Source organism: Triturus cristatus, chromosome 3_2 (genome assembly GCF_964204655.1).
Source record: "Triturus cristatus chromosome 3_2, aTriCri1.1, whole genome shotgun sequence".
Lineage (NCBI taxonomy): Eukaryota > Metazoa > Chordata > Amphibia > Caudata > Salamandridae > Triturus > Triturus cristatus.
Window position 1 is genome coordinate 550,572,594 of NC_140584.1, and position 27,311 is coordinate 550,599,904.

Genomic DNA, 27,311 nt, shown 5'->3' on the forward strand with positions numbered 1-27,311 from the left:
TTCGATACTCACTCTAAGTATCAGAGTCTGATTTCCACATCTAGAAACATGGTACCCACTTTAATAGCTTCATCAAAGTAATAACTTCTCTGAAAGAGGGGAGAAAGGGGCACATCATGGGTATTTGAAACGTTTTGAATTGTATATACAGCTGTGTGATAGACGTGTCCAAATGGACAGCTTCCCATTAATTGTGTAATGTTGCTATACAGCTGCTAACGCCGATTTATTCATTGAAAGCAATTAGTGTTTCAAAAACCTGAATATAGCCTTGGTATACAGCTAACATTCTACACCTCCTGCATTATTTGCTTTTGCTTCCTGTGCCATTTGCTCTCACTGGTAGTTCCTTTCGCGCCATATGCTCTTTGCTTGCAGAGCTCCTATTTATAAACTAGAAAAGGAGAAACCTCATCAGATTAAACGAGATTGTGTATCGCAAAGCACTGATATGGTAAGCCCTTGTGTCACTTACACAGAAGAAGCACCTAATAATGTCACTTAATACGACTAGGGCCTGTAAATAGGGAACTGGCTGCCTGCTACTCATGGTGATAAAAGCCCGAGATAAGCATCCATTTCTCAGCAACAGTCCCTAGATAATCAATCACAGCGTGCTGCTAATGCTGCGGCTACAGCTGATGTGGGAGAAATATGTTTACTCTCCTGCTAAAGTGGAGTTCATTTCGGAGATGACGTGGCCCTTCATCCTGCGGCTAACTCTAGAGCTAACATAATTCTGAAGATAAATGTGGGCCGCTGTGTGTACTCAGCGCACATAGATATTCATTTCCAAGACACTGTGTTCCATTCTTTTGAAACCCTTAGCACGTGCAGGACACTTCTGCGATGGATAGTTTGCAGGAGTAACATTTAAATGCAGTTCAAAACCATGTGTATTCCTAGCCACCAGTCCATCCAAAGTATTCACCGTTCTCTTAAAATGGCGCCTGTCTTGTTAGTGTATTTTTAGGTCGAGGGACCATCCGGTCTGCCGAAGGCAGAACCGGAAGTCTGGAGATCTTATGTTTCTGAGAGTGGCTATTTAGCCCGCCTCTCTTTTTGGCTCTCCTCCATTGGCTGGCTTCCTAAACGGAGGCCAGCCATTGGAGGAAAGAGCCGTTCTTCCAAATAGGCTCCGTCTTTTTCAGATTCGGGGGCGTGTTCCGTGCTGTTCTTTCCACTTTTTAGCCACGCCCTCTTTAGAACAGCAGGAACACGCCCCCGAATCCGAAAATGCCGCTGCCTTTCTCCGAGGCATTTCTGCTTCACCTCGGAGAAAGGCAGTTGTCTCTCTCTGATTCTCTCATGTTTCTTGTTTTGCTTGTTTTCCTTAGGTGACCTGGATGGTCTATTCTTACTCCAGCGCTAGATTCGTACTTGCACCGCTTTTACTAAATCTCACCCTTTTAACCTTCGCGATGGCTCTCTTCTTTTTACCTCTGGTGCTTGATCTATCGTTCTTCCCTTCTTAGCCCGATTCTGCGTGATCTCCGCTTATTTATCCTCTTGCTGGCTCGCCTTTCCTTCTTTACTCCGATGCATGGTCCCTGTTCTTAACCTGGTTCAGGAGAATCTCATCTACCTTAGCCTGGTGCTGGATCTGCCCTCATTAGCCTGGTGTTGTAATTGCCACGCTCCCCCTTAGCCCGGTGCTGGATCGCCTTTTCACTTATTTACTCTGCTGTTGGATTCACCAGTCTTACTCAGACCAGTGATGGATTTTCCTTTGCCTACATTACCACGGTGCTAGGTCGCCCATGTTTCTTCGTCGGGCGCTGGATCGCCCCTTCTTCCTCTGTACTGGATCTCCTTGCTTAGGTCTTTGCTCGCTCTTCCTTCTGCCTTCCTGTGGCTGCTTTGTCTGCTCTGCGGGGTCGCTGCTGCCCCAGGCGTGAACTGACTCCAGTCCACGCAGAGAGCGCCTCTTCCCCCACCCCTACATCCCGCTCTCTCTGCTTTGCCTGCGCCGACCCCACAGCAGAGCAGCGGACCCAGGCAGACTGAGAGGAAGGGCTGTGCTGCTGCCTGCCTCTGCTCTTCGCGATCTGGAGTGGAGACAAGCATGATGGGTTTGCTGTTTGCCTCGGAGCGGGGAGCCAAACACGGCGAAACCTTTGGGGGTTCATCGTTACCTACCACGCACCTGGTGTGTTATTTTTGCTGCTGGGACGTGGGTAATGTCTCCAAAATAAGTGAGGCAGGCATACAATGAACGAAGCACCCGCAGCCTCCCCACCATACGAATGCAGAAATAACCAGAACTCCCCGAAGTGCCTCTCCACACTTAAGAATCAGCATACAGTGGGGGTGCATTAAATCAGATTCACTAGTGAGTCCCCTCCCCCACCGGTAGCAACATGGAACTCTGTGAATGGTTTTTCTCATTATAAATACTTACAATGCGTGCACGTAAAATACTCGCATGCTTCCACCCCCCATAATTCTAAATGCATTATTCCCCCTCCCTCCCCAAGTAAAACGCAATGCTTGCCCCAGCACCTAGTGTGTAACGCACAAATTTACAGATGTCCGGGAGGGGTGTGGGTGGGTGTCATCGTGGGATGGGGATGGGATCCGTTTCTAGATGTGCAGCATGAACTAGGACAGGAGGGTTGGGGCAGAGAGAAGCTCCTCACTCCTAAGCAGTAATGTACACCCAGTGCTGGGCGATGGGGCTAGAAACAGTCAGGTACAAAGGAGCGACCCCCAAAACACTAGTGCATATAACTGTGACGTTATTTCTCTTACTGGGCAGTATCTAACTGTTTGTGCAACTTTTTCACAGCGCACATAATTAATAAACTCGTTACAGCCCTCTCCAGGAGTTCCTAGCAAAAGGTCCCATTTAAGGGAGCAAAAAAAAAGCTAATGCCAAGAAATTACAATGCCATTTATTTAGGGATACAAAAATGATAAAAAAATAATGAGCAATAGCTCTACCTATAATATTGCCGAGACCATTGCATTGTAAATGCTTGTTTATTCATCTCATCGAGAAGAGATACCCGAGGCCTTTATAGCCCTTAAAACTTCTCAGTTTCAGTATTTTCGGCATGTGCTGTTGGATTTTTCTCGGGCATTTTCTCTTCTACAACCCACTTTTCTGTTGATATTGATTAAAGGAGTAGATAGAGGTATCATTCCCTTTTATTCCAATATGTTCATCTGCAAGGGTGCATTATGGAAGGAACGGAGTATGTACGCAATATTTTGTTAGCTAGGGGTATTCGGCAGGGGCGTGTGCTAGTTCCTATTGTATTTACATGATACATAGATGAACTAGAATCGCTTTAATAGGTGTTAGCCAGGACTTGCCACGAGTAGGGAAATGATGTTTTATGCTGATGATGCGGGTTTAATGGCATAAACAGTCAAGGGCTCGAAAAAAAGCTCTTAATTAATGTGTAACTTTTTTGGATGGATGTAGCAGTTATGCAAAGCCCTTTCTTGGAATTCTGGAAACTCAACACACCAAATCCAGCAACTTTTCAATTAATGGTCATGCCCTTCATGATAAGTGCTGGCCTTTTCATATCTTGGAGTCACCTTTGACAATACATTGGTTGGTTACACCATCTTTCATCCAAAATAAAAATCTTTTGTACAATAAATCCATGGCATGCGTGTTTAGTTTTGATTCCAGGCTGGGTAGGAAGTCACTACCCTATATGATTACTCTATACAACATTTATTTTGTTTCGTTATCATGTTGTGGTGCTGGAGTTTGGAGTTAGGCCGATTCTTTCCCCTTGTAGGTCGAAGAAAATAGATTTTTTGTCATGTTTTATCTTGGCTCCCCCAAGGCATCCTATCTAGAGGTTAGACATACAGCTTTCTCTTCTCCTGTTATGGATTTCTATATTGTCTAAACATCGTACTAGCTTACATAGGCAAATCATAAAGGACTGTTTATCATTGGATTACTGCCACAACGTGAAATGGTTGAGTTATATAAAACATTTGTCTTGATATCGGGCTTGATATCTTTATGCTCCCTGAAACCAAACAAAATCTGGGCTGAGCCCACTTTCTACCTAGTTAGAAGACACAAACGAAAATCATTAGTGTTAAAGGCTCCTGTAAAGTTTTTTGCTATGTTTAAAACAATATCATCTATGTAACTCTGGGCCTGATTTAGGCAGAAGACCCTTTGTTCTGCCAGAGTGACATACAGTGCATTACTCTGTTGCCCTGGTGAAGGGACCAACTATCAAGCTGGCAGCCATTTATAAAGCATTGCCAGGAACTGCGGTTGCCAAGGAGTATACATACCCAAGACATCATGTCTTATCTCTCTACAAAGCCCATGTAATTTGGGACCATTATTTGTTAGTGCATTTTAGGATAAGAATTGTCCATCATTCATGACTTCCTCCGAGAACATGGAACGCCCTGCCTCCCAATATCAGAACTAACCCCTCAACCACCGCATTCAAAAAGGAAGTTCAAGGATTGCTCCTGAATAGCTTCCTGCGACAATAGACCTATAACCACCCAAACTAACATTTATTTCTTGTTTACAGCACTGGCCTACCTTCCTACAATGCAATGTGCATCCTGTGTAACCTCTTATCTGTCTATTAGTTTTTCCTTTACCAGCTTATTCCTTGATTTTATGTTACATAACCACGTTTCCAGTTCTCTTTTTGTCTGATTTGATAGGGCTATTAACTGAGTGCCCTATTGTTTCCAACTCTTTAAAAAATATACATAGAGTGGGCTTTGACTCCACCCAGAGGAGCATTTCTTTCTCACGCCATGCTATTGGCAGTAATCATTCCTCCAATTAAGAAGTACTTCCATTGGAATGCACCAGGGATTATTTTCCTTATGAAAAGTATACTCGGTCACACTGATTGTCACTTTCAGTTCTTTATCTTTTATATGCAGAAAGCAATCCTTGTTGCTACTTTCTTTTTCCAGTATTGGCAAGTTCAGTAGGTCTGACTTTATTGTGCTACACGCATGTAAAGAACATTTGTGGATGCCTCGGTTTGCTTGTATCAGCTTTTTAAAGCCAGACCTGGTGACCTTGTCAATGCTTGTTTGACATTTGCATCCATTTACATTTTTAGTGTGCATGGCAGTTTTTAGGTCTTGCTACCGACAGATTTAGCTGGCTGTTGCGAGAGCTCTTGTCATCAGTACTTCAAAAATAAATCTAAATAAGTATATAGATAGTGTGAACTTTGGACCAGCTATTTTTAGATGTTGGCTTTCATGTCTTTGTTTTGGTTCTCCATTGTTTTGAATAGGCTGTGTGTTAAGGCCATGAAATGTTGAGGCTGGTTTTATCAAACTGCAGAAGAAACATGATGTGTATCTGTACCTAGGTTGTGTTCTTTGATGCATTTTCTTTGCTTGTACAATGGCATTTTAGCTGCTGATTTGTAGTTTTACTGCTTGCTTTTGGGATGCCCAAACATGTCCCAAATTGAGGTCACTATATGTTGAGGACTTGGCAAGTGCCTTCTGATACCAGCATATACATTTTAACCTTAATTCCTCCTCTTTGCTCCCATAGGGAAAACTGAGCCTGAGAACTCTGGGGTTGGTTTTTGCAGAGAGAAAAATAAAACGCATAGGGACAGAGAACACTCAGCAAACTTGAAAACCTTGTTCGAGCATATATAAACATAAATCATCCATTACAAAACTGCATGATATATTTAGTACCTTGACCCAGAGTAAGCTGTACATCGTCACTCCTATCCACCAAACCAGCTCCTGCAAGATGATCATGTCCAGTGAACTTGTGCTTTAGTTTCAAATTAACAAAGCTATGATTTGTAAGCAAGAAGGCTAGAAAATTATTTAATAACACAAACTTGTAAATATCTCACAAAAACAGTTCTCATCCAGGGGATACTCATCAATAGTCATAATCTATGAATAATCCCCACCCTTGTGCGGGATCTCGGAGCATATAGAAAATACATATATATATACATATATATGTGCATATGTGAAAACATACATGCAGCCTAAAATGTTTACAACATGGCCAGAAATGCTGAAATTACATAGGTTTGCATTGTAGTACCCCTAACCCATAAGGAAAAAAGGAAGCACTAAACAATTGTCATACAATAATGCTTTATTGCCATAAAGCAAACTTGTAATTGCAGGCATTTGCCTGTAGGCTGCAGCAGAGTACTAAGAAACAAAGAAAACTGACACCTTGCCTTTAAGGCATTAGAGTAGGGGTACCGTGCCTTTAAGACCTGCAGGAGACCCCTTGCTCCCATGATGCACCACAGGTGGCAGTTAGGTCAGTTCTTCTTGACGGTGCATATGCACCCGAGTAGATCTGCAATCAATAAACAATAACTTGAAGAGAATGCTCATCCGGGGAGGTGGGTGGGTCGCTTATGAGGATCCTGGAGCTTGAGCTCTTCAGTTTTTTGACTGAAAGTGATTTATTTGATATTTTCTCAGAAAACTTGACATTTTCTGACTGCTTAAGGCTTATTCTACTGTTTTTTTGGTCTTACCACTAATTTTTTCCAGTCAGAATGCCTGCCTTATTCAGGAAATGCCCTTCCTGTGGCAATAAGATGGCACTGGCAGATCCACACTCTGTGTGTATTGTGTGTCTTCCATCCTTACACAATCCTGACCAGTGTCCCCACTGCCAGAAATTTTCCAGGCGGACTCTGCGTGACAGAGAGCGCATAAAACTTCATGCCGAGCTGGAGAAGGACAAAAGCCATCATGGAGGTGACCATGGAGTCTTCAAACCCCCTTCTTCAAGCAAACAACACCGAAAACGGCGACATACCACCTCTCCTGAGTCCACAAAGAAGAAGGTAACAGGAGATTCGCCATTGAAGTCGCCGTTGAAGAGACCCAGACACTCTTCAGCGTCGAGGGACGCATCACCATCTCGACATCGAGATTCTCCGCTGCATGCAAGTAAGTCGGCGTTGAGGCACAGCACTTCGGGCTCGAAGGCTGTGGGTCCTCACAGACCTGAAAAGTCTCCGTCGACGTCGAGGCTTCCGTCGACGTCGAGACACTCTCCGCCACCCTCGAAAGGGTCGCGTCGAGAGTTACGACGGTGAACATCTCGCCGCAAGTGGGCTTGTTGACGTCGAGAGCTTCGTCGAAGTTCCAACACTCGACGACAAGAAGATCGACGCCAACTCGGCACCATGGGAGATCGACGTCGAGATCACTAGGTCGACATCGGAAGTCGAGTTTGAGTTCTCCACATCGCCGTAGGCGATAGACGTTGAGACCCCCGTCGAGAGCTGGACGGCGTTCCCATAGCAGATCCCCTCGATCGAAGCCGATGGTGACGCAGACTTCATCGACGTCGAGGTATTCGACGTCGAGGAATAAAAGTGCAGCTGCCACAGAGGAGATATCATCTGGGGACCAGTCATCAACCCTAGGACTGCATATTGTGCAAATTTCACCTTAGAAATCTCCTAAAGCAGGAGAGAAGTACAGTCTGTCGCCTCGCTGGCTGGAAGGTGTTGGGACAGGTGACTGCAGAAGTCCGGGCTCGGACTACTCTCGCACTTAATCACCTTCTAGGATCTCTCCTCAGAGAAGCAAGTCTCCCCTCAGAAGACCAAGATCGCCTTCCACGCACCAATCACGGTCCAGGGGTCGTCAGTCTCCCCCCTCAGGAGACCAAGATCACCTTCTAGGCACCGATCCAGGTCCAGGGGTCGTCGCAGCTCTCATCACGACCGTCCCCATAAGAGAAGACGCACAAGATCGCCCACATGGTCTTCCTCCACGAGGTCCTCGGTCTGGGTCTATTCTCCGACCCTCTCCTCGACTCCTCCATCGCGGGTGTCTCCCATCGATGACATCGCGTACTTCTCAGATGTCCTGGGTAGGGGTGCGCAGAAACTGAACATCACTTTGCATACCCCTGTAGTTCCCACATCTATCATCTTCGACACCTTTCACCATCGCACATCTCCTAGACCGCTGCTTCCTTTGGTGCCAGGACTCTTGGAACCAGCTATGGCCACATTCCTCACCCCTGCTACGGTGGGCTCCGTACCATCCAGGATTGCCAAAAAGTATAAGGCCCCAGCCGAGGATCCCTTATTTCTCAGAGCTGATCCACCAGCGGACTCCGTCATTGTGGCGGCAGCCATGAGGTCTCACTCAGCGTCTGTGTCATCTTCTGTCCCCCCCAGAGAAGGACAGTAAGCAGATGGACTCCTATTGCAGGAAAATGTGTAATACGTCGGCTTCTTCCATGAAGATTGCAAGTGCCTCAGCCCTTCTCAGGCGATATGACAGGTCTCTTTGGGACTCCCTCTCAAGGTTCACCGAAAAGCTCCCCAAAGAAGACCGGCAGGACTTCAGCGAAATTCTACTGGAAGGTGGGCTAGTAGCCAATCAAGTTATAAGTGCGGCAGCGGACGCTTCAGATCTCGCCGCTCATGGTTACTCCCATGGCGTCTGTTCACGGCGCTCAGCCTGGCAGCTCCTCACAGGCCTCAAGCCTGATTCATAGAAAAAGATTTGAAATCTTCCATTTAACGGTTCCTCCTTGTTCGGGGCTCACGCCGATGAGGAAATGAATAAAATGAAGACAGAGCTGGATACTGTCAAGGCTGTAGGTCTGGAGAAGCGCAAAGAATACCGGAAGTGCTTTCGTCAGGGCGACAAACGTTCCTTCCAGCAGAGGGTTCAAACCCCTCAACGGTCCTCCCAGAACCAGCAGAGGCCCCAATTCCAGCAGAGGGGTTGCGGCAGAGGAAGAGGGAACACCAAGCAGCAACAGTCCACCACTAAGCAGCCTTCCAAACAGTGAGGCATTGCTTCCTCCGCACCCGTTCGCCACTCCGGTAGGAGGGAGTATCGTTTTTCACCTGGAAGAGTGGGAAACCATAACAAGAGACAAATGGGTGTTTAATATTGTGCAGCATAGGTTACTTGCTAAGGTTCAAGTCTCCCCCTCCGCAAGTGCCCCCACAATTGAAGTGCCTTCCTCAACTTCAAAGTCGGCTTTTACAGGACGAAGTATCTATCCTCCTCTCCAACAGGGCCATGGAGGAGGTACCACCTCTCCAAAGAAACCAGGGGGTATACTCCCACTACTTCCTAGTCCAAAAGCGAGGAGTAGCCAAAGAGTACAGAGCTATCCTCAACCTGCGCCTGCTGAACAGGTTTATAAGAAAAGACAAATTCCGAATGCTAGCCCTGCATCAAACCTTTCCGCACCTTCACCAGGGAGACTGGATGCGTGCCATCGACCTGCAGGACGCCTACTTCCACATTCCTGTCTCAGTGAAACATCGCAAATTCCTCAGGTTTCAGGTCTCTCGTCACCACTATCAGTATCGAGTCCTTCCGTTCGGCCTCAAATCCGCCCAACGGACATTCTCCAAGTGCATGGCGGTGGTGGCTGCCTTCCTCCGCAGGTGGAAGATCTTAGTCTATCCTTACCTAGACGACTGGCTCCTGAAAAGCTCCACACCTGTGCTACTCCAGACCCATCTCTCATACTGCCTCAACCTGCTGCATTCCTTGGGGTTGCAAGTCAACTACAAGAAGTCGGTCCTCAACCCCACTCAACGGATAAACTATCTGGGCGCCTCCCTGGACTCCGCAGAGGCAAGCGTGTGTCCTTCGGGGGAGAGGTTGTCATCAATGCTTCTCAAGTGCCACACTCTTCTCGACACTGCACTTCCCACAGCCAGGCAAGTGTCTTCACTACTGGGGTCGATGGCCTCGTGCATCTACATTGTGCCGAATGCACTCCTTCACATGCGGCCTCTACAACAAGCACTCGAAGATCAATGGTCTCAGAGGTCAGGTCGCTGGGAAGATCGTGTCTCTCTCCACCAAGCTGCCAGGGACTCCATCAGATGGTGGATGAAACGTTCTCACCTGCTGCAAGGGGTCCCTTTTCATCAGACGCCTCCAACACAGACAGTGGTCACAGATGCCTCAATGCAAGGCTGGGGTGCTCATATGGGCCAGCTTCAGGTACAAGGTCTCTGGTCCGACACAGAAAGAAGTTATCACATCAACTTCTTGGAGCTGTCCATCTGGGTATCCGTCTCTTCAACCCAGCCACATTCAGATTCAGACAGACAACACAACAACTATGTTCTATCTGAACAAGCAAGGAGGCACCAGGTCACGAGTCCTGTGTCTGGAAGCCCAATCCATTTGGCAGTGGCTGCTGGCGAGAGGTCTCTCAGTCGTCGCAGTCCACCTTCCAGGAACCCTGAACGTGCAGGCAGACGGCCTCAGCAGAGACTTCGTAGAAGCGCACGACTTGGTGCTCAATGAAGACGTCGCTCAGGAGGTCTTCCGGCAATGGGGAGTGCCGGACATCGATCTGTTCGCAGACGTGGCAAACGCGAAATGCCCCGTCTTCGCGTCCAGATTCCCCCAGCGGCGATCACAGGGGAATGCACTTTTGATCAGCTGGTCGCAGACATTGCTGTACGCTTTTCCTCCGCTCCCTCTAATCCCGGCGGTCATACAGAAGTTCTACAGGACCAACACCAGAATGATCCTGATAGCGCCGGAGTGGCCACGCCAGTGGTGGTACCCGGATCTCCTCCGTCAGAGGTTCCACACCGGAGGCTGCCCTGCCGCCCGGACTTAATGACCAAGAACGAGGGGAGAGTGTTCCATCCCAACCTCCCCTCCCTCCGGTTGACTGCATGGCTCCTGAAGTCATCCAGTACGGACATCTAGACCTTTCGGCTGACTGTATGGACATTCTTAGAGAAGCAAAGAGGCCCTCCACTAGAAAGTCTTATGCTTTCAAGTGGAAGAGATTTTACCTTTGGTATAGGGACAACGCTCTTGATCCGACTCGAGGTCAAGAGCAAGTGATTCTTCCATACTTACTGCACTTGGCAAGGTCAGGCCTGAAGTACCCCTCCATCAGGGTCCACTTAGCTGCTATCACAGCTTATAGAAAGTCTCCTACCCAGACCTCATTCTTTCAACTGCCTGTGGTCAAAGATTTCCTAGAGGGGCTTAAGAAAGCGTTTCCACCAGTGAGGTCCCCTTCGCCTCCCTGGGATCTTAACATTGTCCTCACCAAATTGATGGGTGCTCCTTTCGAGCCTATTCATAAGGCATCTTTGCAGCATGTGGCCTGGAAGGCTGCTTTCTTAGTAGCCATCACTTCAGCCCGCAGGGTAAGTGAGATTCAGGCCCTGTGCTGCAAGGAGCCTTACACTGTTTTCCACGCCAATAGAGTGGTGCTGCGGACTCATCATAGTTTCCTGCCCAAGGTGGTCTCGGATTTTCACATCAATCAGATTATCACGTTGCCCACTTTATTTCCTCAGCCAACCACTCCCCCGGAGAGAGCTTTACATTCTCTAGACCTCCGTAGGGTAAGTTTTACCTTGATAAAACCCTTTCACTTAGGAAGTCTGACCGGCTCTTTGTCAATTATGGTTCAACAAATACCGGGCTGGCTGCTTCCAAAAGATCTATTTCTAGATGGATCGTCTCCTGTATAGCCTTGTCTTACCAACTAGCCAACAAGGTTCTGCAGGGCAGACCACAAGCACACTCTACCAGAGGGAAAGCTTCTACTACAGCTCTCCTTCGCAACGTTCCTATATCTGAGATTTGCAAGGCGGCTACATGGCGCTCGATACATACCTTTACACGCCATTACTGCCTAGATTCAGATTCACAGTCCGATGCCCAAGTGGGGCAGGCCTCTTTGAGGAATTTGTTTGCATAACTGCTGTTTGAATGTGATGTTACTTCATGTTCTATATGCTCTGTTGCTCGTCCGTGAGACTTTGGGTATGGGCTTGCTACTCTATTCATAGATTATGACTATTGATGAGTATACCCTGGATGAGAAGAATTAGTTACTTACCTGTAATCCTAGTTGTCATCCAGGGGTATAATCATCAAAGTCATAAGCGACCCACCCACCTCCCCGGACGAGCATTCTCTTCAAGTTATTGTTTATTGATTGCAGATCTACTCGGGTGCATATGCACTGTCAAACAGAACTGACCTAACTGCCACCTGTGGTGCATCATGGGAGCAAGGGGTCTCCTGCAGGTCTTAAAGGCACGGTACCCCTACTCTAATGCCTTAAAGGCAAGGTGTCAGTTTCCTTTGTTTCTTAGTACTCTGCTGCAGCCTACAGGCAAATGCCTGCAATTACAAGTTTGCTTTATGGCAATAAAGCATTATTGTATGACAATTGTTTAGTGCTTCCTTTTTTCCTTATGGGTTAGGGGTACTACAATGCAAACCTATGTAATTTCAGCATTTTTTGCCATGTTGTAAACATTTTAGGCTGCATGTATATGTTTCCACATATGCATATATATATGTATATATATGTATTTTCTATATGCTCCGGGATCCTGCACATGGGCGGGGATTATTCATAGATTGTGACTTTGATGAGTATACCCCTGGATGAGAACTAGGATTACAGGTAAGTAACTAATCCTTATGTCCTTACATGTCTAACCTGCCATACCATAACTAATATACCATACCTTTTAACCGCATTGACTGTCTAACCATTCATATCTATGTACCTTACTCCATCTAATATGACTGTCTACCATACCCAACCTTCATATCTCCCAAGCAAATCTACCATACTCAACATACATTACCTTACCAACTATAACTCACCTACCATAACTTCCAAATCTAACCTAAAATACCAACCATAGCTTACTATACCATCACACCTACCTACCTAACCTCTCATCTTGGCCCGCATATCATGCCTACCCTAGAAGCCTATATACCATACCTCCTTGCTTACCATACTCAACTACCATTACTACAATACATTACCTACCATAACCTACTTACTGTATCTAATCTACCAAATCATACTTACCTACCATACTTACTTTCATTATAATTAGCCTATCTACTTTACTATACCTAACCTACCATACCTACCCTATGTACACTTCTGCAGCATGTATATCTTACTCCAGCCCATAGGCGGAGGCTTTGTGAAAAGGCAAGGTTATGCCTAGGAGATCTCTAGCAAGGGCTTGAAGTATGGGAGCCTACACTGTTTAGTTCGAGGGACCTCTAGTAACAGTCAAAGATACTGGGACCTGCAGTAGGAAAGTGTTGTTGCAGCTTTTGAAGTAAATGAAAATGCACATGCCATTGCTTGTTTAAAAAAAGCGAGACCTTTTGGCTTGCCAATGCTTGTTGTTACTTTTTGTGTAACTATATAGAGTGATTCTGGTTGGTGGTGGTCATTATTTCAGTATAATGTGTTGTGGACACTGCTTCAATGTGGAAAGAACTGTGATCTTAATTAGAATGTTGACAAGCCCACTCCGATAAAATGATGAGATTATTCGTAATTGATGCCACAGCCAATTACCATTTAGTCCATCACGAGTCTTCTAACAGGTCTAGCCTTGGTACAGGCCTCAGGATGTTGACGAGTGTGTGGGCCCCCTTTCATGTGGTGACTGTGACAGTCAACATCCTAATGACCTCTTTGAAGTCTATTAAATTAATGACCCTGTCACACTACTCCAACCTCGAGGATCTGCAGTTTAGATATTCCTATTACAAACTACTGATTTTGGAGCTAGTGATGATCAGATAGCTTGAAATGTTTATTTTACCTAGACTGTCCCTTATTATCGCAGATGGAAAATGTATAATGCGCAAAACCGATTTTTAAAAAAATCTGAAAAGCAGTCAGATAAGCATTTTTCATAAGGCTGTTCTATACATGTTACATCCCCTTCAGGTACCGAAAGGACATGTCTGGTTAGAAGGTGACAATCTAATGAATTCTACAGATTCTCGCACTTATGGCCCTGTTCCATATGGACTGATAAGGGGGCGCATTTGTCTCAAGGTAAGTGTACATGTTGGTGTGAGACAACAATTACTTGACTAAGTGTCTGGGCTGCTAGCATCAGAATATGCTATGAAATAGTAAGTATATGATTTAGGAGCAGTGGAATGGTGTAAGCATTTCGGAAATATAGAGTGTTGTAATGTTTCTTAAGAATGGAACTACTCTCGATTGTTATCATTTTTAGCATGTATTACATTTTGTGATTTTGGAAAATAACTTGCGTCCTAGGAGTTTCCTTAACCCCTTCGCTGCTGGTCCTTTTCCCCCCTGTGCTAAGCCTTTTTTTGGCTATTTGGGGTAGTGCGCGCTTAGGCCCCTGTAACTTTTTGACCACATAAGGTATCCACTCCAAATTTGCGTCCTTTTCTTCCAACATCATAGGGATTCTAAAGGTACCCAGGGTTTGTGGATTCCCCTGGAGGGGTCCCAGAAAGTAGCCAAAATACAGCAAACTTTTGGGTTTTTCTGGAAAAATTGGAAAAACGGGCTGCAAATGAAAGCGTCTGGGTTTTGTGGGGCTGAAATCACCATTTTCCCAGCTTTTAGGGAATGACAGACTTTTGTCAGAAAACCAACATTTTTTTTTACACAGTTTTGGCATTTTTCTGTGACATAGCCTTTTTTTGCTATTTTTTGTGCTTTCAACCTCCTTCCAGTTAATGGTAGAAATGGGTGTGACAGCAATAATGGAGCCTGGAAAGCTATACATTTACAAGTAGACAAAATTCTGAATTCAGGAGGGGGTCATTTGTGCAGATCCATCAAGGTTTCTTTATTGAAACTAACAGTTAAATATAGGAAAGATTGAGAATTAGTTGAAAAAAACAGCCTTTTGTGTCAACGTTTTCACCTGTAACTTCTTCTAATTATGACAGCTCTTTGAAAGCACTATACCGTTACATCCACTGGACCTTCCTGGTTGTGGGGATATATAGGACTTGTAGGTTCACCAAGAACCCGACGAACCCAGTCAAAAACTGAGCAGCAATTTGCAATGGCTTTTTTGTAATGTACCGGGTATATAGCAATTATTGGGGGAAAATGTATACATGGAAAAATCGGTATGAAAGACACCTATGTATTTCTGAAATGGGAATAAATTATAGAGTTTAGAAACAGTACATATTTGCACATTTTCGAAATTGGGAGTACTTCATACTAGAATGAGAATTATCGGTCATTTTTCAAAATGACTTCTTTTTACACAATGTCTTTCATTTGGAAGGCAGAAATGCATCAAAAAGCAAACTGTAATAACAGTTGCTTTACAAATCGGAATTACCCTAAGTCTCCCGATAAAAATGGTACCTCACTTGTGTGGGTCGTCCTAGTGCCTGCAACAGGAAACGGCACAAAACGCAACGTGGTCACACCTCAATATCGCAGTGAAAAATGACCTTTTTTGGGCAAAGTGCCTAGCTGTTGTTTTTGAACCATAGGTCTGCCGGCACCTAGGGAAACCTAGCAAAACTATACATTTTTGAAAACTAGGCAACCCATGGAAATCCAGGATGGGGTGACTTGACTGCCTCCCACCAGGTTCTGTTACCCAGAATCCCTTGCAAACCTAAAAAATTGTCCAAAAAAACATTTTCCCCACATTTCTGTGGTGGAAAGTTCTGGAATCTGCGTGGATCCACAAATTTCCACACACACCGCGTTCCCCAAAGTCTTACGAGAAAAATGGTACCTCACTTGTGTGGGTCGGCCTAAAGCCTGCGACAGGAAACGGCGCAAAACGCAACATGGTCACACCTCAATTTCGCAGTGAAAAATGACCCTTTTTTTGGCAAAATGCCTAGCTGTAGTTTTTGAACCCTAGCTCTACCGCCACCTTTCAGAAATGTGTGGGTTTGGTAAGTTTCAAACTTACCAAACCCACACATTTCTGAAAAGTAGACATCCGGGGGCTTCCAGGGAGGTATGGCTTGCATGGATCCCCCAACGTTTCCTTACCCAGGACCCCTGCAAACCTCAATTTTGGCTGAAAAAAATCATTTTTGTGTGGAAAAGTGTGGCATCACCAGGCTCACATAAATTTCCTACCACCCAGCGTTCCCCCAGGTCTCCCGATAAAAATGGTGCCTCACTTGTGTGGGAGGCCCAAGTACCCGCGACAGGCAAAGGCCCAAAACGTAGTGAGGCGACATCAAAATTGCCTATATCAAAACCACTTGGTTTTGCAAGAGGGGTCACGTGGGTTTTTGGCCCAGTGCTCTGCGACCATCTAGGGAAACCTACCAAACCCACACATCTCTGAAAACTAGACACCCGGGAGCTTCCAAGGAGGTATGGCTTGCGTGGATCCCCCAACGTTTCCTTACCCAGAATCCCCTGCAAACCTCAATTTTATCTGAAAAAAATCACTTTTTTCAGACATCTTTGTGTGGAAAAGTATGGCATCACCAGGCTCACACAAATTTCCTACCACCCAGCGTTACCCCAGGTCTCCCGATAAAAATGGTGCCTCACTTGTGTGGGAGGCCCAAGTAGCCGCGAAAGGCAAGGACACAAAACATTTTTAGGCAACATCAACATTGCCTATCAAAAAATGTTTTGGGCCCTTGCCTGTCGCGGGCACTTGGGCCTCCCACACAAGTGGGCCACCATTTTTATCGGGAAACTCTGGGGAACGTTGGGTGGTAGGAAATTTGTGTAAGCCCGGTGATGCCACAACGTTCCCCCACAGAAATGTGTGAAAAAAGTGGGGTTTTTTTCAGCTAAAATGGAGGTTTGCAGGGGATTCTGGGTAAGGAAACGTTGGGGGATCCACGCAAGTCATACCTCCCTGGAATCCCCCGGGTGTCTAGTTTTCAGAAATGTCTGGGTTTGGTAGATTTCCCTAGATGGCCGCCGAGCTCGGGGCCAAAAACCCAGGCGACCCCGCTTGCAAAACCAAGTGGTTTTGAGATAGGCAATTTTGCTAGTGCCCAAAATCGACAGGTAGGCATATTGCTAAAAACAAATCCGTGCCTAGTCTGCTTTCTGCCGCCCTGGGGGGAAAATCTGGGAGTGGGGTTGCCCTGATATGCCCCAAGGGGGGCAGAAACACTGTGGCTATGTGTTTAGGGGGTGGGGGCATGGGCATGCACGTTTTGGGCAACCCCACTCTAATTCAAATTTGCCCCCAAAAAAACCCTGGCATCTAGTGGGCTTTTTGCCCCCCCAGGTGGGGCACATTGGGGGCTAATGCCCACATCTGCCCCCTGGGGGGGCTGAAAGTCCAATAGACGCCAGGGAGTTTTTTGGGCAAATTTTAATTAGGGTGGGGGCTTCCCAAAACAGGCATGCCAATGCCCCCACCGTAATTAAAATTTGCCCAAAAAATCGCTGGCGTCTACTGGGCTTTTTGCCCCCCGGGGTCAGATTGGCAGCTAATGCCCCCATCTGCCCCCCAGGGGGGGCAGGAAGGCTGTCATTTTTGCAGGGGAGGGTGAGGGGGCATGGGCATGCCTGTTTTGGGCAGCCCACACCCTAATTCAAATTTGCCCCAAAAAAATCCCTGGCGACTTTAGGGCTTTTTGCTCCCCCCCCCTCCCCCGGTGGGGCAGATTGGGGGCTAATGCCCCCATCTGCCCGCCAGGGGGGGGGGCAGAAATGCTACTAGACACCAGGGATTTTTTAGAGCAAATTGTAATTAGGGTGGGGGTTGCATAAAACGGGCATGCCAATGCCCCCACCCTAAGAAAAATTTGCCCAAAGAAATCCCTGGCGTCTAGTCGGCTTTTTGCCCCCCCCCCCGGGGGCCAGATTGGGGGCTACTGCCCAGGAAGGCTGTAATTTTTGCGGGGAAGGGGGTGAGGGTGAGGGCATGGGCATGCTCATTTTGGGCAGCCCCCACCCTAATTCAAATTTGCCCCAAACTAACCCTGGCGTCTAGTGGGCTTTTTACCCCCCCGGGGGGGCAGAAAGGCAGTAATGGTGGTGGGGAGTGGGGGCATTGGCGTGCCTGTTTTGGGTAGCCCCACCCTAAAAAAAATAGTGCGAAAAAAAAATCCCTGGCGTCAAGTGGGCTTTCTGCCCTCCTGGAGGGGCAGATTGGGGGCTACTGCCCTATCTGCTCCCCGGGGCGGGCAGAAAGGCTGTAATGTTGGTGGGGGGGTGGGGGCATTGGCATACCAGTTTCGGGCAGCCCCCACCCTAAACAAAATGGTGCAAAAACAAAATCCATAGTTTAGTGGGCTTTCTGCCCCACCGGGGGGGGGGGCAGATTGAGGGCTACTGCCCCCATCTGTAATTTTGTGCCCCCACCCATAAAAAATACTCCATAAGAAAATCCCTGGTGTCTAGTAGGCTTTCTACCCCCCCACCCCCCCGGGGGGGGGTAGATTGGGGGCTACTGCCGCCATCTACCCCCCAGGGGGGGGCAGAAAGACTAATCATGCCCAAAAAATTATGGGGGGAGCAAAGGCTCTTGCCCAAGGTGCCGCTCCCCCCTCCCTGTTGCCTAGTGGGTGGATCCCTGCTTGGGGATTCTGACCCTTTCCAACGATACCTCTCCTGAGTTTCTACGTGCTCAGGGGGCTGAGATAGCCCCCTGAGCACGTAGAAACTGAATCTGAAATGAGCCTCTTGGCTCATTTCAGTTTCGGTTTCACTGAAATGACGTCAGCGCGACGTGCGCGCCAATCGTCATTTCAGGGAAACCCCCTGCATCCATCACAGACGCAATGGTGGCCGCTCCATCTCCTACATCGCTGCCTAGACCTGGAACGACCTTCCCCTCCAGCTCCGTACAGCCCCCTCGCTGGCAGACTTCAGAAAGAGACTCAATACCAGACTCTTCGACAGAGACACAGTGCCCAGATACCCCTAGGGTTGACAGTGTTGCGCTTCACAAATATTGATTGATTGATTGAATGTTATTTGAGAAATAAGTAACACTTAAACTCCCATTACAAAATTAGATGCCAGAAAAATAAATCATACAACTTATTTCCTATGATTCAAGTTTCTGTTTGTTATTTAATATTAATACATTTCTGTTCCCTTCCCCATTACTTTAAGACAGCCTCTCTCCAAAGTGGTCAGCTTTGACAGTTCTGAAAGCCATCCCTCAGTTTCTCTGCTTTCATATTAATATGGGGAACACTTACGTGGGCAGAGGTCAGTCGCTTCTGAGCTTCAGCACTTAGGGCCACATGTATGATTGCTACATTTTGCGAGTTTCTAATTGCGACTTGTTGCTGCTCGCAATTAAGTTGTTTCAAAATGCGATGTGTGCAACAGTGTGTTTGACACTGTTTGCGATTCCCAGTAGGTCGCAAATGGACCTGCCTCATTAATATTCATGAGGCAGGTTGCAATTTGCGACTAATTGGAAATGGCCAAAATCACTGGGATGGTGGCCTGCTGGGGTCAGCAGACCACCATGTCTGTGATTGCTTTTTCAATTAAGCATTTTTTTTGTAATGCAACCCGTTTTCCTTAAATGAAAATGGAATGCATTTCAAAAACAAAAATGAAAAGTTTTGTTTTCATTTTTCAAGAGTAGGCAGTGGTCCGTGGGACCATGTTTGTGACCACATTCGCAAAGGTGAATGGGTTACCACCTACTTGAAGTTGGTGATAACTGCAAATGTTTTGCGACCGCATTCCGGTCATAACACCTTCATACATCCCCCTGCAACTCACTATTGGGAAGGGAGGCCCTTAACACGCCCCTTCCTTACACAGACTTGCAAACCCTGTTTTGCAATTTGGTAATAGGTTACCGACTCACAAAATAGGGTTAGTACATGTCAAAAGGCTGTTTAGCAGTTGCAGACAGCCAGATTCTCCGTTTGTGACCGCAAAAACCTTTTGTACGTGTAACCTTATTGAAATTCTGAGTTGCATGTGAGCATGCAGGAAATTAGTAATGAATAAATTTTAAGGACTCAGAATAAAGGCACGCATTAATACGTTGTGCAGTGTAATCAAACTGAGCTGTGGTGTATAGGGAGCAATGGGAGAACCTGAAACGATTGACTTCTAATGGGAGGGAAACAACCTTCTCGGGAAAAGAAACTTTAGCGAAGTCAACAGGTCTGGCTATTTTAGAAGTGAAAATTATTCTTGATTGGTGAATTTGTGAGTTATGTGGAAGCCTGGATATTTTGAGGAAAACGTTAATGGAAGGATAGACTGAGTGAGTGCATGTATTGATGAAAGAATGAAGGACCTTTTAGCTATACATACATCATATTCCAATGCCTAAAATGATCATTCAAATTTTAAAATGTAATATTACCAAAGAGCGGCGTTTTACGTGACCTCTCTTATATATTACTTATTAATGGCGCTTGTTTCATCAATTGGGATTAAACTCGTGACACAATGGATATCTGCTGCAAGCAATTAACTTGCTCAGTCAGCTTTCCAGCTGTTGGAATGTCTTGATCTTCCATAGACCTCCTTGTGAAGAGCATTGTTGAAAATATTTAGGAGTCCAACAAACAGATTTTTGGGCTACCTTTGGTGGCAAAGTGATGTAGCCAATATTTCCGAATGTTACACGAAGCTACTATGGAAAGTGTTGCTAAGGGCATGAACCATTCAAGTGAAGGAAATACGAATATTAGGTTGTGATACTCTATGATAATTGGGTGATATTTTTACAAGCAGTTCTACATACAGTATTGTTTCCAGGAAATTATTTTAGACATGGCGTCATTTTATGCCCTTTAGCTGATGTGCTTCTAATATGCCAAGACAAGTATTACATTCACATTTCAGCAACAGCCTGATGAACTCAACAGCCGAGCTCCAAGCAGTGTTGCATCACAAAATGTTTTTTAAATGTAAATCCTTTCCGTTGCAAATGGTCAAAAATGTACTTTACATGGTACCCTGGTGCCCTTACAACATGAAAGAAACACAACAAATCTCCAGGATTCCCTCATTGCCCATTCCCCTACGACAGGTGGTACAGGCTTGGTCGCCCTGTATTTTGTTGAGATTAATGGTTCTGACCAGGGCCATATTCCGTCGTACATCTCTACCAGTCTGTAAGACCACAGGATTTTTGCAGTTGGAATAACATTGAACAAAAATCCCAGGCGCTGGAGACGCGATTTAGTTCATGGATCAAATGTCCTACAGTGCAGTTGGTGACAAGTGAAGATGTGGGTAATATTTATTCATAATTATTTATATAATAAACAATAACATTTGTAACAAAATTAAACTTATATTTCTCGCTCCTGCCAATCTGTAAATTAAAGTAGTGTATTTTCCCATGAAAACTGTAGTTTTTCCTTTGTTGCTAGTCTTTTCGTGATTTTTTTTCTCAGAGTGTAGAGTGGTAGGGAGCAGATGAGATGATACAGTTGCGCCAGAGCGCCAAGGAAGTGATGCATCATGTGGCAAGACAGTAATAAGGAAAGGAAAAAAGAAGACTCAAGGATAAAGCTGGGGTTTGGAGAGAGAGGGTGGGCAAATGGGGGGCTTCTCAAGGCAGATGTGAATACAAAGAAAAATACCATTAAACCAGTTGGAAAAACATTTCAAAAGATAGGCAAAATTCAACAGATGATAATGTTGAACACAAAAACAACCTGCTTGATTATAACTCAATAGTGCATCCACATTTCAAATATACCATCACAATGAAAATACTTTTTGGCTTTCATATATATGAATCTCATGGTAAGCCAAGGGGGTTCACCAAGTGGTTGAAACTCCAAATGAATTTAGCTCTGGCGTGAGATAGTTAATTATTAATTTGAGAGGGAATGACTGCACCAACTTCTTAGGGCACAGTCTTGCTAGTTGCCAAAATAGTTAATTGAAACAACGCTGTCCCACATATGGCAGCTAACGCTCGAGTAGTACAACTTTCCACAGAGAACTGCATAAGTTCAAGAGGCACCACACAACATTAAAGTTAATAAAAAATACAGTAGCATGTTCTGACCAATTTTGAAAAATGAAAAAAAATTGCAATAAGCAGAATGGCACAAATGGTAAAAATAGGGTTAGGGAAGGCAGGTCTTTTTTTTATGCTCAAGTGTTAGGTCGAAACATCAAAGCACAAATAATTGTCAATGTTCATGGTTGACCAGGACTTAGGTGCGATTTCTGGCTATCCCGATGGAGGAGTGGTCATTTAAGTCTTGTGTTTCTTACAGGTTCAAAGATTTACCATGGAATTGAGCCTTATTTAGAGTTTAGTGGTAAAAAATGTGGCTGATGGTCTGTCCATCATATTACAAGTGCGTTATAGTTAATGATGCCCTAAATAGGATGGACGGCACCCTAAATATGATGGACGGCACATCACTGCATTTTGACAAAGTACCTTGCCTGCCAAACTCTAAATAAAGTCCTTAGTCTCCTTTCCAGAAGATGCTGAAGTTGGCAAAGATACCTCTTAGTTGAGTACCTACCGAAGCCTTAAGTTTTGTATAAACGTACATATTATTTCTATAGCAGGAACTTTGAACATGTACAGCGCTTTGCTGCCTTTTGGCTAAGTCCAGCATAAAGTGAACAAATAATAGGAGAGGTAGCTGGTTTGTGCACTAGTAATGCACTGTGATATAGTGTTCTTTAAAGAGGAGTGGCTTTAACTCTTACCTAAATTGGAGCAGCAGTATGGCAGTCCTGATGGATACATGGATGTTGCTCCAGATCCTGGGTGCATAGATTTTTCATTTTTACACTTCTTGATCTAATGCTCTCTTGGCTGTGGTTATGCAGAGAGCCACCAGAGATGGTGAGCTTGTCTGCAATATAAGTGGGGGTGCTGATTGTGATGGCTTTGTAAATAGGTTTCTAGAGAGTGTGGGTCAGCAAGGGAAGCCAATGGTGTTCCTTCAGAATGGGGGTGATGTGATCATATTTATTCAAGACTTTGAATGAAACGTGCAGCATCAGGGGTGCCAGTGTAGATTCGGGGCGGCCATGGATCACAGCGTTACAGGGTACAAGGGCTTAAACAGCTGTTCTTAAGTCAGTTTCTGGAAGGAACAGTTTCACTTTCTTTAGAAGAGAGAGCTGGCACCAGGTCGTCCTTGTTTATTTTGTAAATGTGTTCCTTCAGGTTGAAGTTGCTGTCCAGGTTAAATCTAAGTGACTTGGAATTCAGTAAACGTTGCATTTCGAAGCCATCAAGGTTCATGTCATTGAGCCAGCTTTGTACGGTTTCTTTCTTGCTTCTTATTATTGGCAATTACAAGAATTCTGTCTTGGTTAGGTTGTGCGGCAGGTAGGCCCTGAGCATCTACGTCTGAAAGATGTGCAGGCAGTGTTTGAGGCATTCGATGTCTGAAACAGAGGAGACTTTCAGGTAGAGTTATATATCATTTACATAATGGTCAACCTTGACGCTGTCATGTGTGAGAAGAGCGCCAACCCACCCCATGTAGAGGTTGAAGGTGACAGAGGACAGTATAGAACCCTAGGGGATTCTACAGGTGACAGGGATCGTTGGAGTTCTAGAGATGCCCATGTCAACAAACTGATGTCAGTTGGAAAGGTAGAAGGAGACCCATTGAAGCACATTGCCGGTGAATCCTATTCAAGACTCCATGGTGCATTTGAGGGTGGGATGGTCGACTAGCTCAAAGGGAGCTGAGAGGCCCAGCAATATCAGGAGGCAGGGGTAATCTTCATCTTTGGTCAGGAGAGCATTGTTTATGCATGTAAGGTAGCAGTCTGTGTACTGCAGCGTGATCTGAAGACAGACATGCATGAGATGGTTAGCATTGATGTGATTTTGGTCTTGAATGTAAACTGCTTATTCAATGATCTTGCCGATTGTAGGTGTTATGTTGGCTGCATTTGATATAGTGCAAACTAATCATCCTCGTAGGAATCTCTCGGTGCTAGGCTAAATACAGACAAACTGCAACAACTGAGCTAGACCAATTGACTAGAATAGCCATGTTTTTAAGAGCTTTTTGAACTTTCCAGAATATTCTTCTATGCAAAGGTAGTTTATTACAGTGGAAAGGAGCGAAATAGGAGAACCATCTCCCATCATATCTGGCAGCGAAAATTCGCGATGTTTGCAAAAAGGCTTTGTCTTTAGATGTTAGTAGTCTGGTCAGTTTGCGCTGTTCGAGCCTATTTTGCAGGTAAGATGGAGCATTCCCATTTAATGACTTGTGTGTAAGACATTACTTAAAAATGAGCCTTTTCCTGATATGTAACCAGTGCAAAGAGTTCAGGATTGGAGCAGAAAAGGATCTGGATGGAAGATTGCAAACCAGTCTGGCTGCTGTATTCTGTATCACTTGTAGTTTGGACAGCAAAGTCTCATTTGCAGCCACCAATAAGGCATTTACATAGTCCAAAATACTTGTGATCAAGGCTTGTTCAAGAGTTTTTCTGGAAGCTGGAAGGAGCCAATGAAAATCCTTTTTCAATAATCGCATAGTAGCAAAACAGATTCCATAAATAATATATGCAAATGCTCTTTCATGGAGAGAGTGAGATCCAACTTTACGCCCAGGTTTTTTGCTACTTGCTTTGGGAACGGGGCTGGCCCCAATTCAGGAAGCCCCCAATCCGGCTTCCATAGACCCTGAGCTTTGCCGAATAGGAGTATCTCTGTTTTTACTCCATTCAATTGAAGACAGTTGCTAGACATCCAGGAAGATATCTTCCTCATACAGTCAGAGAAGAGGGATTTAAACCCTTCCAGGTCCTGACTAAAATAAATGTCCAGTTGTGTATCATCTGAATATGAAATTGCCTCAAAACCACATGACTTGATGATTAGTGCGATAGGGGCAACATAGTTGTTAAATAACGTAGGGTTAAGTGTGAATCCCTGTGGTACCCCTTGGTCAACAGGCATGGCATGAGATTGAAAGGGGTTCAAAGAAATGCATTGGGTGCGATCTTGTAGAAAGTAAATAAACCATTTGAGCACCTTGCCATAAACCCAAATATCATGCAGCCTGTGAATGAGAATCTCATGTGAGATCGAATCGAAGGCTGCTGTCAGATTTAGGCGTAACTAGCATCGCTGGGGTGCCTGCATCCAGGGACAGTCTAATAGTATCAGTGACAGCGACCAGCGCTGTCTCTGTGCTGTGGCACTCTAAAACCAGACTGGAAAGGGTCAAGGAGCCTATATTTTTCCAGGAAGGCATAGAGTTGCTTATTTATGATGTTCTCCAAGGATTTGCCAATGAGAAGGAGTAATGAAATGGGCCAGTAGTTAGATGGAATGCTGTGTCAGCGTTTGGTTTCTTGAAGATGGGGGAGACTAGAGCAGTTGTCCTAGCGATTGGGTCTGAAGCTAGATCCATAGCGAGGTTAAAAAGGGACATGATGGAAGGAGCAGTTAAACTGGAGATGCTTGCCATAATGCTAGGTGGGCACAGGTCGAGTTGGGATCCTGCTTTAGCTGATTAGAGCAGTCCCAGGATCTGCTCTAGAGTGTAAGGTAGGAAGCTTACTAGATAAACAGTGGCCTTGGGAGAGGGCAGATTAAAGTCAGGAGTGCTTTCAGCCTGGTTCTGGGCGGCAGGAAAGTTTGCCCAGATTTTATTTATTTTTTACTCGAAGAAATTGGCTAACGTGTCACATAATTCTTGAGAAGCCAGGATAGCACGTGGTTATTATTAAAATCGGTAAATGTTTTAAAAATAGCTTTTGTTGAATTACCTGCTTGCTCAATTTTCATGATGATGGGCTTGTAGTTGGCAAGTTTGTCTGGGTATAATGTAAATTTATTTAGCAGTAGAAGGATCTAGACTGTCTTGAAAACTTCTTAGAAGATGCCTTGAGTGAGGGAGGCATCGAAACTGGTGAGCAGGGGTGAGCGAGTCCTCAGAAGAGAGCTTTGATGAAGGACAAGAGCAACACATCATCTTCATAAGAAGTGGCTTCAGGAGGGTTTAGTATGTCTGCAAAACCAGTTAGTGATAGGGCTTTGATGGCTGAGCTTTGCAGGATTTTACGAGAAGGGTAGGTGTAAGAGATGAAGCAGGTTTGGTGTAGTGTTGTTGAATCTTCTGCATATTTTCACTGCAGAAGAGGTTGATGGTATTGCATTTTTCCTGTGGAGTCAGGAATAGATTGATCTGGCAGGGGGTTGATTTTCTTGAGAAGCATTCAGCTTCTGTTTGTGGCTTTATTGATGGTATTGGCATAGTAGTTTTTTTAGCAGATGTAATGAGTTGTCTGAGTGTTGTAAATAGGAACTTCACTATTTGAGTGCCAAAAGTCCCATAGAGCTGGATTTCAAAGCTGAAGAGGTCTTTTTGCTGCTGTGTTAAATTTGCCGCCTCACCCGTGAACAGGTTCTTTGTTTAGACTTGGGCCCTGATTATTAGTCAAGTAGATAGTATCTTTGGTTGGGGTACTTCTCTGCCCAATCATAAGTGGTTGGTGCCTCCACTTCCAGATTTTCTGCAAGCAAGATTATGAGGCCCGGTTTTACTGCCATGAAAATCCAGTTGTTACAAGCTGCTCTGAACCAATGGTAGATGGGAGTGCAATTGACTTTGGAATGGGGACTTGTAATAACTGAGAATGGGTGAATAAGCACTAGTTGGGGGTGTTGATTCCGGCCACCCAGTGTCCACCCATCTAAACCTCCTGCTTCTTAATCAGGTCCCCTACTCCTTTTTTGAGTTCTCTGATACCTATACTGGGATAAGGCAGGAGGCTGTAGCTGATGACAGCTTCAGGGGGTCGGATACTTCTTTTTTGCATCCCTGTGGTAAACTTGAAATGTTGTGGAAAAAGCTGCAAGCAAGTCAGTCTGACAATTTGCAAGTGCCTTGTCCCACTCCACAGAGGTGAAAACCAAGATGAAGTCCCACTATTTGAAAATGCTCAAATAGTCACTCCTGAGCTATCCTACAGCTAACAGCCATCAAAGGAAGATTCATACCATCCAGGTCTCTCTCCAGTATGTAATCCAGCAGACTCCAGTGCAGTCCTCTCCCAACTTAGAAGCTAGTTAACCTTCATATGATGGAACCCTTTTCGACCCTCCTCTTGTGTCCCTAAATCAGTAAATGGGGCCAGCCGCCTGATCTTTGGGGACCACTTCAAGCCCCGGGGTTCAGTTAAAGAGCATTAGACACCTTAGGCTTCCTCAGAGGCTGGTCAGGTAGAATTCCTTCTTTTCTATCATTCATCCACATGTCTCCAAAATTTCACCATCAGCCATCACAGTTTTGTAGCACTTCTGGTCTTGTTTACTTGCAAAGTATCTGAGAAGCCTTTGTCCAACATGGTAGGTGTCAGGCTCTCGCCTTCAGAGCTCCTTGTCTCCTTCCATATCCAGCCCTATGGAGATAAGGAATCTCTCCCTTTTCCTAGTGTGGGAGCAGGTTTCTCTCCTTTTGGCAGCAGAGATGAATGCCAGAGGGGGCTCCCCTGATGAAAGGCTTCTTTCACCCATGCCTTCTCTAGACATAAGCCTGTCCTTATCCAATGTTCTTTGTTTGGCAACCTATTCCTCTCCACTCCTAACTAGCACATAATCAGGTAAATGATCAGCAATTGCACCTCTCCAAATTTCATG

General features: G+C 45.3%; 1 protein-coding gene across 4 annotated transcripts in view; it reads left to right on the forward strand.

Moving 5' to 3' along the window:
• IMMP1L (inner mitochondrial membrane peptidase subunit 1) overlaps positions 1 to 27,311 on the forward strand; it is a 224,303-nt gene that overhangs the window by 186,591 nt on the left and 10,401 nt on the right. For all 4 annotated transcript variants that reach the window (XM_085648288.1, XM_085648287.1, XM_085648286.1 and 1 more), the window contains exon 5: positions 13,724 to 13,834. In XM_085648288.1, the coding sequence (XP_085504414.1) occupies positions 13,724 to 13,834 (111 nt within the window). The remainder of the gene's footprint in view (positions 1 to 13,723; positions 13,835 to 27,311) is intronic.